The following is a 19,916-nucleotide window of genomic DNA, read 5'->3' as shown; positions in this document are numbered from 1 at the left end:
TTACTTCATGCATTCATTGCTGAGCCCCGAAACTGAAAGCAGATTCTAGGGCTGAAGGATCTTTGGCTATTCGCCTCCTGGCGCTCTTCTTGGATTCGATTGCCATTTCTGTGGTCTATTTTCGTGCCTGCTTCGGTTCTCCTTGACCTCCTCTTGATCCTCTCTCTCGGCTTCTTCACCATCTTCTCTGCATGAAGTTCACTTAGAGATGAGGCTGAAGGCTTTCAGACTTCCAAGCGGGTGGTTTGCTGATGGAGCCGAAGCTTTTCTGAGCCACTTTATTTTACCTTCACTTGCATTCCTTCCAATTAGAGGAATGTCAAACTCCACTTGGTACAGAGGGCCATCCAGAAGGGCCATCTCCTGCAGTGAGATGAACCAACAAACTGCTCTTTTCCTCTGAGTTTTTACAGAGAAAAGTGCAGAAATAAAAGGAGAAGGATCTGGTTTTGGATGCCATTTAAGATGTATGGCATTACCCAATGCACTGAAAAATGTCACGAATCATATTGAAAACTCTTTCACGCTTCCCTCAATGTTGTAAAGTGCTGAGCACCTTGTACCAGAAGATCTGCTAGTGAGACCGAGGCAGCATAACCCTGGGCTATTCTTTTCTGCTCTTTAGCACCACCCATATGTGTGGCAACAAATGGTACTGCATTTATCGGCTTTGCCAGGTTCCAGTGACGCTAGCAACCAACAGGACCTTGAGTCTCAGCGAGAAAGGCGGATTATAAATGATATCAGCAACAACAGTAATAATAAAGTATCTGGCCTACTTGCAACTCAGATAATTAACATGTAAAAATCAGTTTTAAAGGGATATTTTGAGCTGTTGCACAGGCATTTTGCACATGTGTATAGTACTGGGCATGAATTTTAAGCAGAATGAACTTTTTTGTGATCCCTCTGTACTGCCAGGAAGATCACCTGTCACAGCGAGGATGAGATGGAAAACAAAGGACAGGACTGGGCAGAACTTATTTCTCCCCCACCCGAACCCCTGCTCCCTTGCCCTGTCCAGCTTTCAGAGCTGGAAGAATTCAGTGTTGGTGTCATATTATTTATTTCCCGTGCAAACGCTGCCAAGAAGCTACCCATCTTCTGCCCTGAGCGCATAGAAGCCTCATCCACAGCAAGCTGTGCAGGGCTATAGAGCAGGTCAGTTTCACTGCAGGACCTGCCAGCGTTTGCGCACAAATCTCTATGTTTAGACATGACATTGCACTTCCCGAAGCATCTTCGGCTTTTTTCCTTTGAGCAATAGGAGAGACTTTGCACATTCAGAGGCGGATGATCACCCCCCCCCCCCTACACTGTGACACACACACACACAGAGGAAATAAAATAGGCTAGGGTCAGTCATAAGGAGAATTCGGAATCCTTGGCCACATCAGCTCAGGCACAATACGTGCACTGAAGACTGACCCTGGCTGACGGCTGTAGCGTCCCCAGTCAAAAGGCGAAGTTGCTTTTTTGGTTTAGTTTTGCTGTTTGCTTTGCCCTGCTTGGAGATGGCGGTGGGGGGGGGGTCAGCTTTCTTGCTCCCAACTATATTCAAAGGCTACAAGACAAATACACCTCATGACATTTCCTGGGACTCCTGGAGGCGGCAGCTTTTTGCTCTGTGGATGCTGTCAATACGATCAGCCTGAGAATGTGAGGCAGGGAAAAAGCCGTTGTTTTTTTTTTTCACATCCACGTTTTGCAGTCTTCATATCCTCAGACTCTCTTTCTTCCCAACTGCAGTCTGGGGAGATTTTAATGTTGTTCTTTTTTTATTTTCTTCAATAACTGTAGGTGTTGTTGTTTTTTAAAGCAAGGATTAAAGGCAGTTTGTTAGGTGCAGCTGGAAAGCGCCCGGGTTTTTCCTGGAGCCTAAAAGATTCTGAGCTACCTAACCTCTTTACTTTGGAACATTAATATACGTGCCCATATCTGTATATGAAAGCATGGGCTCAGTGCCTCTAATTCCACAGAGCACTGGAATTCTGGGCAGCTTTAAACCGATTATTAAAATGCATGTCGCCTGTGACTAAGCAAAGCCTGCATTTTGCTTCCGTAACCTTTAGCCGGGAGTGTGTTTACAAGGGAAGTCTGTATTTAATGAGACAGCGTTATATTTCAAAAAAGCATAGAAATGGGTGGTGAGGGCTTTGTCACCCCACCGGCATCTGTATTAAGGTGACCCAAATTTCAACGTAAAAATCAACAGAATCCCAGAAGTGCATAAATCACAGATTGAGCAATTTTGCATCGTTCGTCTCTCGTTTTGCAAAATTTATCCTCCGGTGTTTACTGCCTGGTGCCACTTATTCTAGGGAAGGGGCTATGGGGGGCACTTCACTCTTGCCCTTTAACCAGTGGAAGTCTTATTGATCATTTTCTCCGCTTTGGAGATTTTAGCACTGAATTTGTCAGTCTTTTAAAAAATAAAGGAGTTGAGGAATTTGAGAGCTGCATGTAATTCCAAGTGTAGTCTGCCAGACCCTTTGGAACGTTTCGATTCCCGTCCAAATTTGGATCAGATCTCTTTGGAATGAACTGGAGTCTGTTCTTTCACCTCAGTCTCGGTAGCAAGGGACCCGCAACTGGGACACTGTATGAAAATAAAGCTTGGTGTTGTATTATTTTAGATGTTCGCTCTGAGCTAGGCTGAAAAGGCGTTCTGTCTTGCAAAGGAATTTCACACCATAGCTCTGTGCAATATAGAAGTTTAGACACTTTCAGGAGAATGTATTTGTCAGAGGCAATCTAAGCCTAGAAATAATGCCTTCTAATCCCAACTCTACAGAAGTTGGCTAAACATTAGGAAGAACTTCCTGACAGATGGAGCAGTCCCTCCGTGGAACAGGCTTCCTCAGGAGGTGGTGGGCTCTCCTTCTTTGAAGGTTTTTAGACAGAGGCTAGATGGCCCTCTGACAGCAGTGCTGATTCTGTGAACCTGGGCAGATCATGAGAAGGAGGGCAGGAAGGGTTATATCAGTGCTTAGTTCTTATGGCCCCTTCTTACACACCCAGCGTAATGCCGATCACCACTTTGGGATCAGGAAGCAATTTCCCCCAGCCCAGTTTGACTTGGGATCCTAGAGTTTTTTTCCCCTATCTTCTGGGCATGAGCAGGGTTCACTGAGGATGTGGGGTGGAGGTAGTTGAGAATATCTTGCATGGTGCAGAGGTTGGACTAGATGACCTCAGGGATCCTTTCCAACCCTATGATTCTATGATAGAGGATGTGCACCTGTTCCAAAGAGGCAGGGCCAGTTCCCGGGTTTTTGCAGGGCATATACCTTCAACAAGAGGATTTCAACTATTCTCTTCTCCAGTTAAATGACACTGTGGCTTATACACTCCACTACTCCTAAGTATTACACATTGAGTCGGACCCTGTCAAAAAGATCAGCGTCCACAAGAGGGGGGCAATTCTCTCCACCTCTGGCAGCCCTCCAGCGCTGCCCTTACGTTGTCCCTAGTGCCCCTCCACTTCCCAGGAACTTGTTCGGGTCGTTTAAGAGGGGCCACGCAGGGAAGTTGGACTTCCATGAAACAGGAAGTCAGCTTCCAAGGGTGGACTCGTATCTCTGCTCAGCTCCCTTCCCAAATTCCCCCAGGTACCACCCTCAAATCTCCAGGAATTCCCCTAATCAGAGAGGGCAACCTGGTAGCTCTAGAGCCATAAATGCAAGGCTAGAGAGAATTGCTGCTTCTCTCCCTCAAAAGACTTTCCAGCCATTTCAGCCAATCCTTTCAAAGCTCCCCCCTTCCCCCTGTGATCTGCCCCAGAGGCTTTGACAGAGCTTCAGGGTGGTGGTGAATAGTGATCTCAAGTCATAGCTGACTTACGGCGACCAGGGTTTTTTTCCTGGGAAAAGAGGTGACGGAACTCTCGAGAGGGAAATGAGGAAGAAACACACGGGCTTCTTTGAAATCATATTATTTTCACGCACTATTGCTGAGCATTTTCAAGAGGTGCCGGAACTCCGTTCCACTGTGTTCCCGCTGAAAAAAAGCCCTGATGGGGTTTTCATGGCAAGAAACTGACAGAGGTGCCTCTGCATAGCAGCCTTGGTCTTCATTGGAGGTCTCCCATCCAATTACTAACCAAGGTTGGCCCTGCTTAGCTTCTGAGATCTGACGAGATCAGGCTCACTTGGTCTATCCAGGTCAGGGCTTACTTCTTCCCACCAAGGCACAAAGGTCACTTTTACCCTTCCCCTTGCCCACTGCATTGTGAGTAGCAAACAAAGGTTCTTCCTTTCAGCACCTTACGGCCTCGGTTCTATTTGCCTGAGGAAGATCGGAGGCAAAATCGGACAGATTCTCTGTTGCTGTTCACCCAGGGAGGAGTGAGTCCCTAAAGGAGCTCTTGACTCACATGGGAGAAAGTAGTTAAGGGGGATGAAGGAAGGAATGAAGGGTTTTTTTTTTTCTGAGGACCAAACTAGAAGCCCCGTTGGGGCTCCAATCCTCCAGTTGCTTCTCCCTATTATAGAGGTTAACATTCATAAAATAATAAGAGCAGAAAATGGGGGTAACCACCTGCTCTTCTCTGCAGCCATTCATGGGGAGGAATATGTCCCAGCAGTGGAAAATGTTTTTGAATCAGGCTTTGGATGACTGGGCCCCCGGAGTCCAATTATTGGTTTCTAAGTGTCCGTGTGGGAATAACCAGGCTAGTTAGCAACTGAGCAGATTTTTTTTTAATGTTGGATTTGGGGAATGCAAGAAAATATTCCATTTTCTTAAAGGGGATTGCGTTTGTGCTGTAGAAAACTCTTTTCCACCGGGCAGCAGATTCAAGTTCCATATTTGATTTTTCAAATGGGTTGGAAGGAGGAGACAGAATGTGAGTCCAGCCCATTGGATTCTTTGGTGAGCTGGAAATTTTGCCGGTTACCTGTTTTTCACTCCTCAAATGTATTGGCACCTGAGCTTTCTGGGCGGCTGAATGCCAATCTCAGGGTAGCAGCATACATGATCCTTCTTTCCCAATTTTAGCCTCTCAACAACCCTGCAAGGTAGTTAGGCTGGGAAAGTATGGCTGGCCAAAGGGTTGGTTCTTGTTTGCTTCCTGACTGAACAGGGATTTGAAACCAGGCCTCCTAGATCACAATCCAGTCCACTGACCATTGCACCACACTGGCTTCCAGAACAGTCATATCGCATCTCTTCTTCCTTTTTTAAAAATGTCCCATACCTACCTTTCCACTGAAACTTCTGATATAACAGTTCTTATCCTCAGCTGTCCTAAGAATACATATAATGGAGTTTGCATGTATTCACTCCTTGTTATCTTGCTTCTCCATTTCTCTGTTGTTATTTAAATCTAGAAGGTAAGTTCCTAGGGTGGGGGAGTCCCCAACCTTTTTGAGCCTGCGGTAGGGTTGCCAGGTTCCCTTACCCTCCTGGTGGGAGGGAGGAAACTGGCACTTACTTTATGGACACCCTCATCACGCAGGCCCCAGGAGTGCACCCATGCTTTTTGCTGGGGCTGATTCTTAAAGAATCGGCCTGTTTGTGGCCCAAATCGGCCCGGTGCAAAGTGTGGGAGCCTGGAGGCCTGTTCCCCTGTAGGGGAAGGAGGCTGGGAGCGGGGGTCCCCCTGCCAAGTAAGCTTGGGGATCTCCTGCCCCCACAGGGGGGGTCGACAACTTTAGCCTGTGAGCATCTTTGGAATTCTGACACAGAGCGGAACTACAAGTGACAAAAGGCACAGGTTGGACACTTGCCAGCTTCCCTCAAGTTTTGATGGGAAATGTAGGCAGCTTGGCGGAATGTTGGACAAGTGACAGTTGAAAAGTCCACTGGACAGTAGTCGGAGAGCCAAGCTGCGAGACCAGGATGCCTACATTTCCCATCAAAACTTGAGGGAAGCTGACAAGTGCCCAACCTGTGCCTTTTGTCACTTGTAGTTCCACTCACAGTGTGTTGGATGGAAACACAAAATGGCTGCCACTGGAGGTGGAGCCAACCACAAAATGGCTGCTGCGGGAGGTGCAGCCACACACAGAGGAAGCCTAAGTGGAGGGGAGAAAAGGGATAATTTTTAAAAAAATACATAGGGAAATAAGAGAGAGGGAGAATAAAACCATCACTGTGTTGGCAGCTGCTGCACAAACAATGTTATTTTAATCTGCCCAACCAACCAGAAGTCTGCTGGGCAGACGCCCCACCTGGCCCTGCCGATTTTCTGAAAACATTTGGTGGGCTCCAGGAAAGGTGTCAATTGATGCTGTAGCACCTAAAGGCACCATGTTGGGGACCCTGTCTTAGGGTTAGGGGCCTCTTTTGCTGATACTACACTGCAGGACCAATGTATGCTGGTGGAAGAGTGGCACCTTTTTAGGTTTCCACTTACAAAATGCATACAGTTTTTTTAAAATCAGCTTAGAGCTCATTCAATGGGCCAAAGCTATCCATCGTTTGCCTCTCTTCCCAGACATAGGCAGTGGCACTCTTCCTCTTTCCTTTTTCTGTTATGCTGAATTTGCACCAACGCACCTGTGCACTTATTCAGCACAGACACTTTGTTAGTCTATTTTAACGGAAGCTAAACTTGGCTTCTTTGGATTCTGCTCTCGTCCTGTTTGTGATGCATCCCCCCCCCCCCCAACACATCTAATTTATTTTGGTATATAGCTCTGTATGGATGTCATTTCACCCATGCATATTTTAAAATAAAACAAAAAACAGCCCAGTGGTTCTAAGAGGAGGGAAAGTGTAAGGATACAATATTACTATTTAATGTTTCTTATATTTTTGTCCTGTAAGAAGCTTGGGAGTCCATGTTTTGACAACAACCTTGAGAGGTAGGTTAATCTGAGACAGGGCAAGTGGCCCGAAGAAATGCTTGGGAGTCCATGCAAAGACCCCCCCCCCCTGAGTTTTGACAACAACCTTGAGAGGTAGGTTAATCTGAGACAGGGCAAGTGGCCCGAAGAAATGCAGTGAGTTTCACTGCTGAGGAGATGTTTGATCTCAGTAGGTTCAATCCAAGTCCGGTACTTTATCAGCAACACCACCATGGTGCTTTTCCAAACTAGTCCTAAGACAGAGTTCAACAAAACATTCATGGTCGTGTCAGATTTCCATACGGTCCTGCCTGTGTTTTTACATCATCTGTTGATGCTTAACCTTTGGAAGTAAGACTAGAAAACGCAACGAGCAGGGCCTTCTTGGTGACGGTGCCTGTCTTTGTGGAATGGCATACTCTGCTTATAGTCCAGTAGCACCTTTATGACTAACCAACTTTATTGTAGCATAAGCTTTCACGAGCCACAGTTCTCTCCGTCAGTTGCATCTGATGAAGAGAGCTGTGATTCTCGAAAGCTAATCCTACAATAAAGTTGGTTTCATCTTAAAGTTGCTACTGGACTCTTTACTATTTGCTACTACAAACTAACATGGCTAACTCCTCTGGGTCTATACTCTGCTTACAACTCTTGGAAAAGAAACAGAAACATTTCTGTTTCAGAGGACTTTTTGAGATGGCTGGCTTGTTTTTAATCTGTTTTCTACAGGTATGTGTACACATACACACAGAAAGAGATTTACAAGCCAGCCAGTGTAGAACAATGGTAAGAGCTTAGGGGAATGTACTTTTTCTGCTTTGTGATTACCATCTTTCTCTTGCAAGATAGGGCTTGCATTGAATCCTGGAAGGAGGAGGGGGGACAATTTGGAAACCCCACCCTCAAAATTTCCCCTCCAAGATCCCCAAAACTTCAGGACCTTGAGCACCCATCTTCCAAGGAGTTCATAGCAATGTACATAATCCTTCTCACCGGCGTTATCCTCACAACAGTCCTTTGAGGTAGGCTAAGATGAGAGAATGATGGGCTGAGTATCTCCCTTCCTCGCCAAATTTGAACCAAGGATTCCCAGGCTTTAGCCCAACACATAAGCCCTTTATGTCCCCATTGTCACATGGTCTTTCTGGGGTGGAAGAATGTAGTGTGCTTTCCATTATAGTTCAGGAAAAGGAGCCATGGCGATCTGATATTTTGGAAACAGTAACCTATTTTCTGCTTACTTGCTGTTAGATCTTAAACCCCATTTTCCCTTCCTCACTACTGCTAGTAGCTGAGACTATAGAACATACAAAATTACCCTGTTTAGGTCCACCTAAGTCCAACAACCTGTTTCCTACAGTGGCTCATGTAGAATAGCTAGTCACACAGCTCCCTTCGTCAGTTGCATCTGTCGAAGGGAGCTGTGGCTCTCGAAAGCTTATGCTACAGTAAAGTTGGTTAGTCTTAAAGGTGCTACTGGACTCTCTGCTATTTCGCAACTACAGACTAACATGGCTAACTCCTCTGGTAGGATAGCTAGTCTCTGGAGTTCTCCCAGAATTTCAGCTGATCTCCAAACTATAGAGATCAGGTGTCCTGGAGAAAATGGCAGCTTTGGCAAGGAGACTCTATAGCATTACATCCATCCCTAAACTCCACCCTTCCCAGGCTCCGCCCCAAGCCTCCAGAAATTTCCCAACCTGGAGTTGGCAACCCTACCCACCAATCTCTCCAGTAGCACTACAAGCGAGGCACAGAGGCTCAAGTTCAAAATGATAGAGCAGAGTGTCTGTCCAACATAGCAGATAAATTAACTATGTTCTCTTAAGAGGAATTTGCATTTAATGAATAAAATTTTAATGTCTGACTATACTCAAATAATCAAGTAATATTTGCATAATTTGTATAGTCGGATAATTTTCTCTTGCTTGCAGAATTCAGCTGCCTTTGTTGTTCAATTTTGACTCTAGTCCCTGTTTCTAACTTTAGAGGTTTTGCATATTTATTTATGAAAATATTGATACTCCTCAAAGCTCTTAGCCAATGGATTTTGAGGTCGCTTATATTAATCAACAATTAAAACAATGGTAAATAATCAGTGATTTACAACTGCTTGCAATCATTTGCAATAGCTAGCAGCAAACTCCGGCTTCCGTGATTAATACAAGTAACTGAAGACAATACATATTGCATAATGACGTATCTCGTAGCATACCTATGTCCCTGACAACAGAACAGACACAAAAGTGGCAAAGCAAAAACTCAAAAGAAACGTTTAAAAATTCCGAGTGAACAAAGAGGATTTCACCTGGCATCTAAAACTAGCAAGATGAGGTACGGGGTGAGCAGCTGTAGGAAGATGTGTGGGAACAGAGGGACCAACACAGAAAAGACCTTCCACATTAGATTATTCTGAAATCACATTTGCTGGTATTGGTTAACAGAACTTGAAAGGGTTGTGATATTGAGGTACGGTCTTCGCTAAAGGGCAACAGGGGCAGCTGCTCAGGTGCTCCAGTTAAGAAAACGATCTCCAGGAGCAGGTTTTGGCAAAGACCTCTCCCTGAGTTCTTGGAGAGCTGTTGCCTTTTGGCATAGTCAAAACCAGAGCTTTTTTTCTGGGAAAAGAGGCGGTGGAACTCAGTGGGTTGCCCTCGGAGAAAATCATCACATGGCTGGTGGCCCCGCCCCCTGATCTCCAGACAGAGGGGAGTTGAGATTGCCCTCCGCACTGCCAAGTGGCGCAGAGGGCCATCTAAGCTCCCCTCTGTCTGGAGATCAGGGGGCGGGGCCACCAGCCATGTGACCATTTTCAAGAGGTGCCGGAACTCCATTCCACCGTGTTCCTGCTGAAAAAAAGCGCTGGTCAACACTATGTTCACTGCACCAGTATATACTATATACTATACAATATATACTAGCTTTATGTGAGATATATATTTACCCTACTTCAGAGCTTTTCTGGTCTTTGAAGGCTGGAGTTGCTGTTGAGTGTTAGGGAGAGATCTTGAATTGCTAAATTTTGCTTAGTCAGTACTGAGTGACTGTAGGGACCAATGAGGAACTTAGCTGCACTTATTGAAAATTATGTGGCACCATCTAAATTTATGCAAGTCTCAGTTCCTGGCTGCTGGGAAGTATAATTCTCCCCATAGAATGGCACCAAGTCCTATAAATGTCACCACTCTATAAACGGTTTAAAAATTTGACCCGGGAAGTGTTCCACACCATCCTGTGTAACACCACAGGTCATCCCGGCGCTCTCGGTTTGCACACAGCAACCAGCAGTAAAACCGGATATAGTGAGCTCTACGACACTGCATGTGACTCACGTGTCAGATTAAATGCTTTTATCTGCTTCTTTCAGTCACCTCGTACAAAAGGCCAAGTGCAAAAAATATTTCTCTGTAGGGAGGCCCAAGCGCCCATGACCCCATCCCTAAATGTGGGGGGGGGGCGGGAGATTAGGCTTCTTTTGCCACCAATTGCCCCTGTGCTGTCTGAGTTTTGGGCTGCCTGACCTGTCTAGGGTTTGGGCTGCCGGCTCAGTGGTTTGTATCCACTCCATCTCCATCTGGGGCTCAGAGCCAAGCTACAAGTGACGCCTGACACAGGTTGGACACTTGTCAGCTTCCCTCAAGTTTTGATGGGAAATGCAGGCATCCTGGTCTTGCAGCTGTAATGGAGAGCCAAGCTGTAAAACCAGGATGCCTTCATTTCCCATCAAAACTTGAGGGAAGCTGACAAGGGTCCAACCTGTGTCAGGCGTCACTTGTAGCTTGGCTCTAAGGCTGCCGGCTTCTGGTGACACCTCCTACCCGCTTAACACAAAGAGAGGGCTGTCCTTGCTTGACCCCAGAAGGTGGGGGCAGCACTGGTAGTAGCAGTGATTCTGGGGCCCCATCCTGTACTTCTTCCCAGAGAGCCAGAATCACTAAGACCGCCCCTTATGAGATTGTTAGCACAAAGGTGTAACATGATAAATTACATTTTTTTAAACAAAATGTTTTTACTTATTTAAAGTTCTTTCCTTAATTGTTTTACATTATTCAGTATGTTTATTATGTGCACTATTTTGACCAATTGTGTGTTCATGGCACAACGGGAGATCCCCCAGTGGGCTAAATATGTTGAGTAAGTATCTTTGATGTCCCCCTTCCTCTGTTTCTTTTCTATTCTCCTGTCGCTTGGTTTAGGGTTGTTGGGGCTATCCTCCCATGGCTTCTTTTGGGGGACTAAAAGTATTTGCATTGCATCCAGTTCTGATTTTTCCTTTCTCCTGCAGGTTTTCTACATGCATGGAGGTCCCCCCCCCATTCAGCCATGCAGGCCCCCAACAGCAATGTGACCTGATGCATTCCCCTCCCAATTTTTTATCCTGTCTTTTGATAGTTGTATGAACTAGTCCTAAACTTATCAACTAGAAAGGCCTTTTTCAGTTTGTCTTTTTTCGTGTGCTTTTCTTGTTTTCACACTATTTTGGGAGCAGTGTTGCCTTTTTGAAATACCCTACAGTCCATCTTTGACAGCTGCATGTCCCATGGAACCACCTTCTTGCACCTCTTAAGTTTCATAACGTTCCAGGTTACTGTCAAGGTGGCGTTTTCATATTCCTTCAGATATTACTTGGTCCTTCCCTTTTTGAAACTGGGCAGCTCACTTAACCCATCTATGTGGTTCAGAGAACCTCGTGGGTGCTTGAGGGCTGTGACAAAGTCCTGGGTGTCCATACAACTTGGGGTAAACCATTCTCGTCTCCTATCCACCAAACGTGGCCCAAACATGGAAACTCTCTCACCACAACCTGGGCTCCACCAAATCTTTGCTAGTCCTTTCCTCAGTGCCACGGTGCATCCGCTGGTTGTGTGGAAAGGATTACGATGTGACCAGCACATGGCCAGCTTCTGATGTGGGAATGTTCCAGTGGGAAAGAGACATTCATTTCCCAGGGTGTCTCCTATGCATAATGATGGTTGCGGGCCGTGGTGGCCGACTAAGAGCATCTAGAGCCGCACGGTGCAGATTGGCCTTCAGTTGTGTGTTGTCTGCTTTGATCTGACGTCTGCTTCCTAATACTGGCTCCAGTGCAATGTCTGTCCTCGACTAATGTTTTTGCCAGGTTGTTTCTCACCTGTGTGAACCCAGGCGTAGTAAGTAAGTTGATGATTGCCGCGCTGCCCAACTCATGCTCTGCGTTATTTGCTATGCTCCCATGAATGGGCATCATTCACAGCCAACGCTCCATTTGATACTACTGGCGTGTCTGATTTTTCCATGTCCTTCTCTTTTCCCAGTCGGGAGGATGGCAACCGTTGACTTATATGGGAGAAAAAATAGCTGACTGCACAAGGCAGTGGTAGAGCAACGTTCCCAACACTGCCTAAGCAAATGCCAGAATATTTGCGGGGTGGTACTTGAAGATGGTGGAGTTTAGAGAGGGTGTGCTTGTCCCTTTCAGGCGACACTGGGAATTTCCCCTGGTCTCTATGGTAAAGATCATAGCGATGTGAAGAAATTCCTAGAGTGTCACTACAGAGACCATTTTTTCTCCTGCTCCTCAATTTCTCAAGGGTGAGAGATTGGTGGTGCTCCTATGTGTTAGGACTGCCACCTCCCCCCCTTACCTTGAAAGAGGGGGATGGTATTCAGGCAGGCAGTGGAGGGGCCTGATGCAGCATGCTCATGTGCACACTCCAGAGGCCCGGATGAAGTCACTTCCTGTTGAAAACTGGAAGCTACAGGATCTCAGTGGGATCAAAATGGGCCCCAAACATAGCATTTTTGCTGTGTTTGGGGCTGATTTGGCCCTGCTGAGGCCCCATAGCTTCCAGTCTTCAACTGGAAGTACATCACTAGGGCTTCCACAGCGCACATGCGCACCATTTCACAGGTGTTCCGATGGCTCTCAGCCTTCCTCCCCCCTCATTTCCCCCTTGCCAGCCAAGTGAGCAGGGCTGGAGGGTGAAGAGAGGGAGTGGGGGATCCCCTGCTGCCACCGGGGGGGGGGGCTGGCATCCCTAATGTGTGTAGTTAATTTTAGATTCTGAACTTAATTACCTTAGGTGACATCATGAATGGCCTCCGCGCTGGGAACTTTGATTTCCAGAATGCACTGGGGGAAGAAGTAGAGAAATGAATATGATGAGCTTGGCAGAGCTTACTCACTCTAGCTTCAGTCCGCGTCTGGGTCCTGTACATATGCCCGGAAGTCCATGTTAGAGAGTGCTGCTAAAGTGAAGAATTTGGAAAATCGGTATATAAAGATACATTTCTAAAGCGTGGCTGAACAAGTCTTTAGGAAAACTAACACTTTTTGATGACCTTTCCCCTTCTTCTTTTTTTTAAAGAAAAGATACTTCTCCCTCCTCTTTTTTTTTTAAAGTACAGCAAGTTTGCCTTTCTCCAAGTTATGGAAATGGATAGCAGATGCAGGAGCTTAATCAAAGTGCAGTGCATTAAACAATTAGCGTGGCTCATTGAGCCAACCAGCACACACTTTTTATTTTTGACTGACAGATGATAAACACAGCCATCTGCTCCCGGTGGCTGGCGCCGGAGGGAAAGACTACAAAATGCCCTCCTTTGAGTCAAGATCCTTTGGAACATGCAGGCCCCGACTTCTAGGAGAGGTGGAAACGCTGCTCAGAATTTGTGACATATCTCTCCCTTTCTAAACGCTGAACCTATTGATAAGCAGCGTCTTCATATCGGGGGCCACAGCTTCTGCAAACCTCACAGACATGAAAAATAATTTGAGATTTATTTCTTGATGTCTCAGTTGTGACCTCTTGGGATTACAGTGGGATTGCCGGGTCTCTTTACCTTCCCGGTGGGAGGGAGGGGACCTGGCGTTCACCTTCTCTTCGCTCCTTTTGTGCTCCTTGTGTGCCCGATTTGGATCGTTTGGGGCCAAAAGCCGCCAGCTGCAAAGTGCAGGAGCACTCTCGGGGCGGAGCAATGACATTGCTCCTGGGAGTGACATTGTCACACCGCCCTGGGAGCATACCTGGGAGGCTCATTCTGATGCCTCCCCAGCCCACAGGCCAAGTAAGTGGTGGCAGGAGGTGGAGGGTGGGAGTGGGGGATCCCCCATCCCTAGATTAGAGAAAGGGGCCTTTTAGTCATCTCCCACCTAGGATCTTATTTTTCTTTCCCTCTTCCTCTAGAACATAGCTGCGCTAGCTTGAGGCCTGGCAAAATGATCTTTCCCATGATCTGATTCCATAATTTCAAGGCAATGTCTGTATTTTCTCTTATTGCTGCTTACGCTGCAGGAAATATTACAAAAGTGGCATCGTATATATAAAAAAGATACAACTTGTTTACCCAAAGAGGCTGAGAGAGCAGTCAGATAATGAAAACTCTGAGTATGTTGGATTGGTACTTCCATCAGATTGGTTTTGCAGGAGTCTACACAGATGGTAGAGAAGGGAGAAAATAATGAAAAGGTATCCGAACTCTTCCTGGTGGACTCCTTATGAACGCCTGTAGTGGTATTAGGGCTTAATAAACTGGCTCCACCAAGAATAATATAGGAAAGGCCCTGCCGGAGGAGAACAATAGTCTGTCTACTCTGGCATCCTGTCGTCTATAATGGCCACATTGATGTCCTGGAGTGCTTACGAGCAGGGGCACAGAGACCACAGCCTGCCTGCACCGATATCCAGAGATATACTTACCCCTGAATGTTAAAGTTCCATTTTAACTGGTTTAAAGGAGGCTCCCAACTTGCCTCCCATAAAACAGGATCCCTTCCAACAAAGGAGCAATGACAGTGGGGTACATAAATGGATACACTATGCTCTATAGCCTGATCGTCTGGAAAAAGGTCCTGCGACAGCCTCCTTGGGGAGAGGCGATCCGATCTAATCAGCCACAATGAATGCTCCATAATTCATAATGCGTCTTTGCATTGATTGCAGCAGGTATATTATTTGATGGCCGATATTTTCCATGCCTGACTTAATGACTGCCCGGTTTATCAGGAGGTGTTGCGGCAGCATGGGCATTCATTACAAGCCTGCCAGTTCTGCTTGACTATTTTTTTTTTGTCCATTGCTACACTTGGATTCCCTTAGACATTCAAGGCAGCAATCAGGGCTTTTTTTCTGCGAAAAGAGGTGGTGGAACTCAGTGGGTTGCCCTCGGCGAAAATGGTCACATGGCTGGTGGCCCCGCCCCCTGATCTCCAGACAGAGGGGAGTTGAGATTGCCCTCTGCACCACTGAGTGGCGTGGAGGGCAATCTAAACTCCCCTCTGTCTGGAGATCAGGGGCGGGGCCACTGGCCATGTGACCATTTTCAAGAGGTGCCGGAACTCCGTTCCACCGCGTTCCTGCTGAAAAAAAGCCCTGGCAGCAATAATGAAACCACACAGGTGAACAAAAAGTTTGACTGCCGAAGTCACTCGCCAAAGAGTCTGGCAGTAAAGACAATCCTTACACTCAGGTGTATTCCAGACTACACACAGGCACGTGTCAGGTTAGGCAGACATCTTGATATTGATTATCCACATGCTTTACTCATCCATTTATTGAAAATGTTTTTATTCTGCTGCCTTGGTTTAAAGAAACTCTCACGGCTGCTTAGAGGTGTTAAAAATACCGGCAACCAAAGAGAAGTGAAAGCTGTTGGCAGCCGCAATGCACTGTTGTTAAAAACAACCCGGCCTTTTCAAAGCTTAGAACAAGAATAAATACTATCTGAAAGACTGGCATTCAGGAACTGTGAGTGGATTTGCGGACTTGTCATTTGGCTGCAGTAAGCAGCCATAGGGTAGGTTAAGGTTTTACAACTGGGGCTTTTTAAAAACTCCTTCCCTCACTGTTTGCTAAGCCAGATATTCCCCCCTTAATTTCTCACCCTCCAGGGGGAAAAAAAAACTAATACCCACATTGTCTCCTTAAAGCAGCTGGAAAAGGCGAACCTATTTATGTTCAGGAAAATGGTACAGGAGTAAGTTAAATCCTCCCTTCTCAGTTCTTTTATTACACCCCCTCCTCACAACAGCTGGTTTTTACAGCTACATTACGCTTCAGGAGACTAAATCCCCAGCCTTGTCTCCTTTCTTTGCCTTGGAAGCGAGAGCATAAAGGAGGACAGCCAGCCTCATTCCGCCAAAGTTAGGCCTTAAAACTGCCATTTATTTCACATGAGGTAGAGGAATCTTGCCAGGCAAGAGGAGATAATAGGAAAGCCATCACTTCGCAGGGAAGACGAAAGCCGGTTGCTTTCATAGGGGTGGGAAGGAGAGAAGCAGAATTCATAAAGAGCTGAACTTGCGAGTTCTCTTCGCTTTCCAGAACACACTGTTTCAGACTCGGGAGGTGGCTGTTCTTTTGTCCTGTGCAAGTATCCCACAGAACCTCTCAAAAAGTCGCCATTTCTTCTAAAACTTCTGACAGGGTATGCAAAATTCAGCCTTCCTTAAGCACCCCTGGAATTATGCTCGCCGAGTGTGATCATTGGGTGGAGGTGGCAGCATGTGACACCCCACATCAAGGCAAACGCTCCATGCCCTATGGCTGTTTTGACTCCCGATAATTGCGTGGCAGGGGTCGCTGAAGCTCTTCCTTGCCCTGCGCTGTTCTCCCAAGTCGAATTGGGCCCGAACTGCTTGGAAACTAATTCCCCAACGTGATGTGTGATTGCAGGGAAGGTTGAGGGCCAGAAGCTTGCTCGTGTCACATGCAGGGCTTTTTTTCAGCAGGGAGGCGGTGGAACGGAGTTCCAGAACCTCTTGAAAATGGTCACGTGGCTGGTGGCCCCGCCCCCTGATCTCCAGACAGAGGGGAGTTGAGATTGCCCTCCGTGCCGCTGAGCGGCACGGAGGGCAATCTCAACTCCCCTCTGTCTGGAGATCAGGGGGCGGGGCCACCAGCCACGTGACCATTTTCTCCGTGGGCAACCCACTGAGTTCCACCACCTCTTTTCCCAGAAAAAAAGCCCTGGTCACATGTATCATCTAGCTGCGTCCTCATGGTTCAGTGCACCACACCCTGGCAACTCCGGTACTGATATGAAAGAGGTCTGCATGTTACTAGTCCTTGTGTAAAGATCCATCCTTGAGATGTGCTTCGCAGGCCAATTTCACATATGCATGTACGTCCTTTTGATGACTTGCCGAGGAATGGATAAATGTTTGGAAAGTTTTATGTTTGACCGGTGTTGGCCAATAAGGAAAGCTTGGTGGTGTTTTGTATTTGATCCCCAACGGCTATTTCACACATGCAGATCACACACTGGATACTGGATGAACAGGCATGTGTGCGTATACCATTCTCTCTCTCTCTCTCCCCCCCCCTATTATCTGCTAATGCTCTTACTTTTTCTTGGACCTTTACCCCCTTACAGGTACACTTTCACTGCCATTTACACTTTTGAATCATTGGTAAAAATATTGGCAAGAGGATTTTGTATGACAGAATTCACCTTCCTACGAGATCCATGGAACTGGCTGGATTTTTCTGTTATTGTCATGGCGTAAGTACCATTTCTTAAATTCCTCTTTGAAAAATTTGAGATTTCTTCTCTAACTGTTCCTCAAAACTCTCTCATGTTTACTTCTCCATGATATTCTAGAGAGATATTATTGTGCTTTTAATGATCTTATGATATGGAGGTTGGGGCTGAATTCCTCAGGCCTTCTCCAGTTTCCAGGTACCTTTGTCAACCCATTCAACCCAGTTGTGCTTTTTGCTGGAATCCACGGAACACTGATTTTGCTGAGTGACGATCTAGATAGGACTAGAGGAAAATTTTGAATGGAAATCCTGCAGTTTCTTCAACGGCAAAAGTGGAGAGCCTCTTTGCCCCAGTGCTGTTTTTGAGCTCTTGGAGCCAATTCACATTTTACAAAGTTCTTGTGTCTCCTCCATGTCTGCCCAGGGACCTATTGATCAGACGTAGGGTTGCCAGCCTAGTGCTGACACCCATTGGAACTTTTGAGGGCTGGGAACATGTTAATTGCTGTTGCTCCGATGCTTCAATGTCACTTCTGGTGTGAACCCGGAAGTGACATTATCATGTTGGGGCAACACTCTAGGATTCCACTGAAACTCTATGGTAAAACTGGAAGTGACGTTGCAGAATCACAGCAATGCCAATTTTCTCCATATTCCTCCCAAGTGGCAGTAGGGGACCACAGGCCGCAAGCAGGAGATATCCCACTGGAGCTGGAGACCTGGCAGGCCTACTCAAATGTGCTCTGGGAATTTGCTGCTTAGAACATAATTCTCATGTGTGCAGGAGCCTGATTTGATCAGGGAGCTCAGCATGCAGGAAGGGGGATTTTATGCCTTCCCTCCAATCTGCTTTCCTGACATGAAATATCCCTGTTGGAGTTGTGTGTGTATCACTGGGGTTATGTGTGTATACGTAAGTTTCCTCAACAGGGCAAATAGCAACTCTCCAGAGCCAATTTAGGTTATAAAAGCAGCATGGGGCTTAATACCCCCTTTCCCTACATGGCGCATTTCCAATCTAATGGGACCCAGGCACACCTGAGAATGAAGTTTCACACGGAATTCCCTAAGTAGATCTGATCAACAAGACTGGGGGCATACAGGGGAAGTGGGGGGGGGCATGAGGATAATGTGTTAATTGAGCCCTCGGTCCTCTCTTTAAAGGAATTATCTGTCATGCATGAGAAAGTATAGAAACTCCAATACGGGTATCTATATGTTTTTTCCTACCAGGGATCTAGCAACATTAGGTGGTGTGGGGGGTGGGATGGCTGAGTTTGTAAAAACAGCGTGAGGGAAAGTTTAAACTCTTTCCCTCTCATGTCCCCTCCACCGCTGCTCATAGCAGTTTAAATGCAGTGAAAGATCTATTGACTGATCTCCCATCTTTGCCAGGTGAAGCATGACAACTAGTAAGAGGGTTGGAAGAGGCAGGGAAATGGGTGGGGGGAGAGTAATGTCAGTTACATAATGAAACCCAGAGCCAATTGGTTCTGGGTAAACCCAGAGCAACTCAGTGTCACTTTTGGGTAAACCCAGAAGTGTCATTGGGTTGTTCAAGGAATTAATGGAAACTCCATGGTAAAACCATGGAGTTTCCAGTGAGTGCTAGAGCTACCCTCCATCACTTGCCTGAAAGTGACATCACTATGGGCAAAGAAGGCTGCCAGCAGGACTGCCTCCCACCATAGTGGGAAACCTGGCAAGCCTATCCATCGTCCCATGTGGGACAATCTTTCATTCTGTTGAAACGTATTTCAGGTCAGCTGTTTCAGATGGTATCAACAAAAAGATAAACTCATGTCATAACTTCCATGTGAGACAGGCCCAGCCATTTTGGCTGCCTGAGATACTGAGCTGACATTGAGCCAGCTGATTTTGGCTGACATTGAGAATCTGAACAGCCTGCTACTGGGGGCCTGCTAAAGTCTAACTTAAACCTCCAGCAACTGTGGCATACAGTTCATAGTCTGCTATTGTTACGAGCATGTTCACGCTACAGATTTATGATATTTAATAGGGATTCCCTCTCCTTGAGGAGCCCTGGGAAGTTCCTTGAGCAAAGTACAGAATACGTAGCTGACTAGAGTTTCCAAGATTCTTTTGTAGAAGCCATGTGTAGTTTGCCTGGTATAAAACCTGAGACTGGCCACTTCTTATCTTTCTGTCTCAAGACTCAGTGCAATGGCCAGTAGCCAGAATTTGTACACTGATGGGCGCATGGGTCTGTGTATTCGATCTGGGCTCACTGTAAGTCAAAGAAGCGCCACAGAACTGGCTTCCAAGTAGATAAGGTTTTCTTAAAATTGCTTAAATTAAATAACCATAATCCCTTTCAGAAATGGATGCCAAGTGCTTGTTAAATATCAGAGGGCCTCTCAGGCAAAAATATGGGAAGCAGGGTAGGTGGATTATTTCTTGTTGAGCAATTTCAGTCGAAGGTAGTGTTGGCACGGCTCCCCTTCTGTCTCCGCAAGGAAACAAATCAGAGGCAGAAGTGACATCAGGATGACTGACGCTTCCAGGGGAGGTAGAGCGAGAACACTGCTTGGGATGGAATCATTATAGGCTTAAAACACGCAGCGATGGGAGCAGATGGCACTGCTTTGCTAGGTGCTGGATTTGAATGGTGGAGACTGGTCTATTATGGCAAATACTAGCA

At 46.5% G+C, this 19,916-nt stretch overlaps 1 protein-coding gene across 2 annotated transcripts in view; it reads left to right on the top strand.

Annotated features, from left to right (window-relative positions):
* SCN5A (sodium voltage-gated channel alpha subunit 5) overlaps window positions 1-19,916 on the top strand; it is a 306,477-nt gene that overhangs the window by 10,611 nt on the left and 275,950 nt on the right. For both annotated transcript variants that reach the window (XM_054990894.1, XM_054990895.1), the window contains exons 3-4: window positions 10,836-10,925; window positions 17,145-17,273. In XM_054990894.1, the coding sequence (XP_054846869.1) occupies window positions 10,836-10,925; window positions 17,145-17,273 (219 nt within the window). The remainder of the gene's footprint in view (window positions 1-10,835; window positions 10,926-17,144; window positions 17,274-19,916) is intronic.

The sequence above is a fragment of the Eublepharis macularius genome, chromosome 11 (assembly GCF_028583425.1).
Source record: "Eublepharis macularius isolate TG4126 chromosome 11, MPM_Emac_v1.0, whole genome shotgun sequence".
Classification (NCBI taxonomy): Eukaryota; Metazoa; Chordata; class Lepidosauria; order Squamata; family Eublepharidae; genus Eublepharis; species Eublepharis macularius.
Note: the sequence above shows the minus strand (reverse complement) of the source record. Positions and strands in the feature narration are given on the sequence as shown.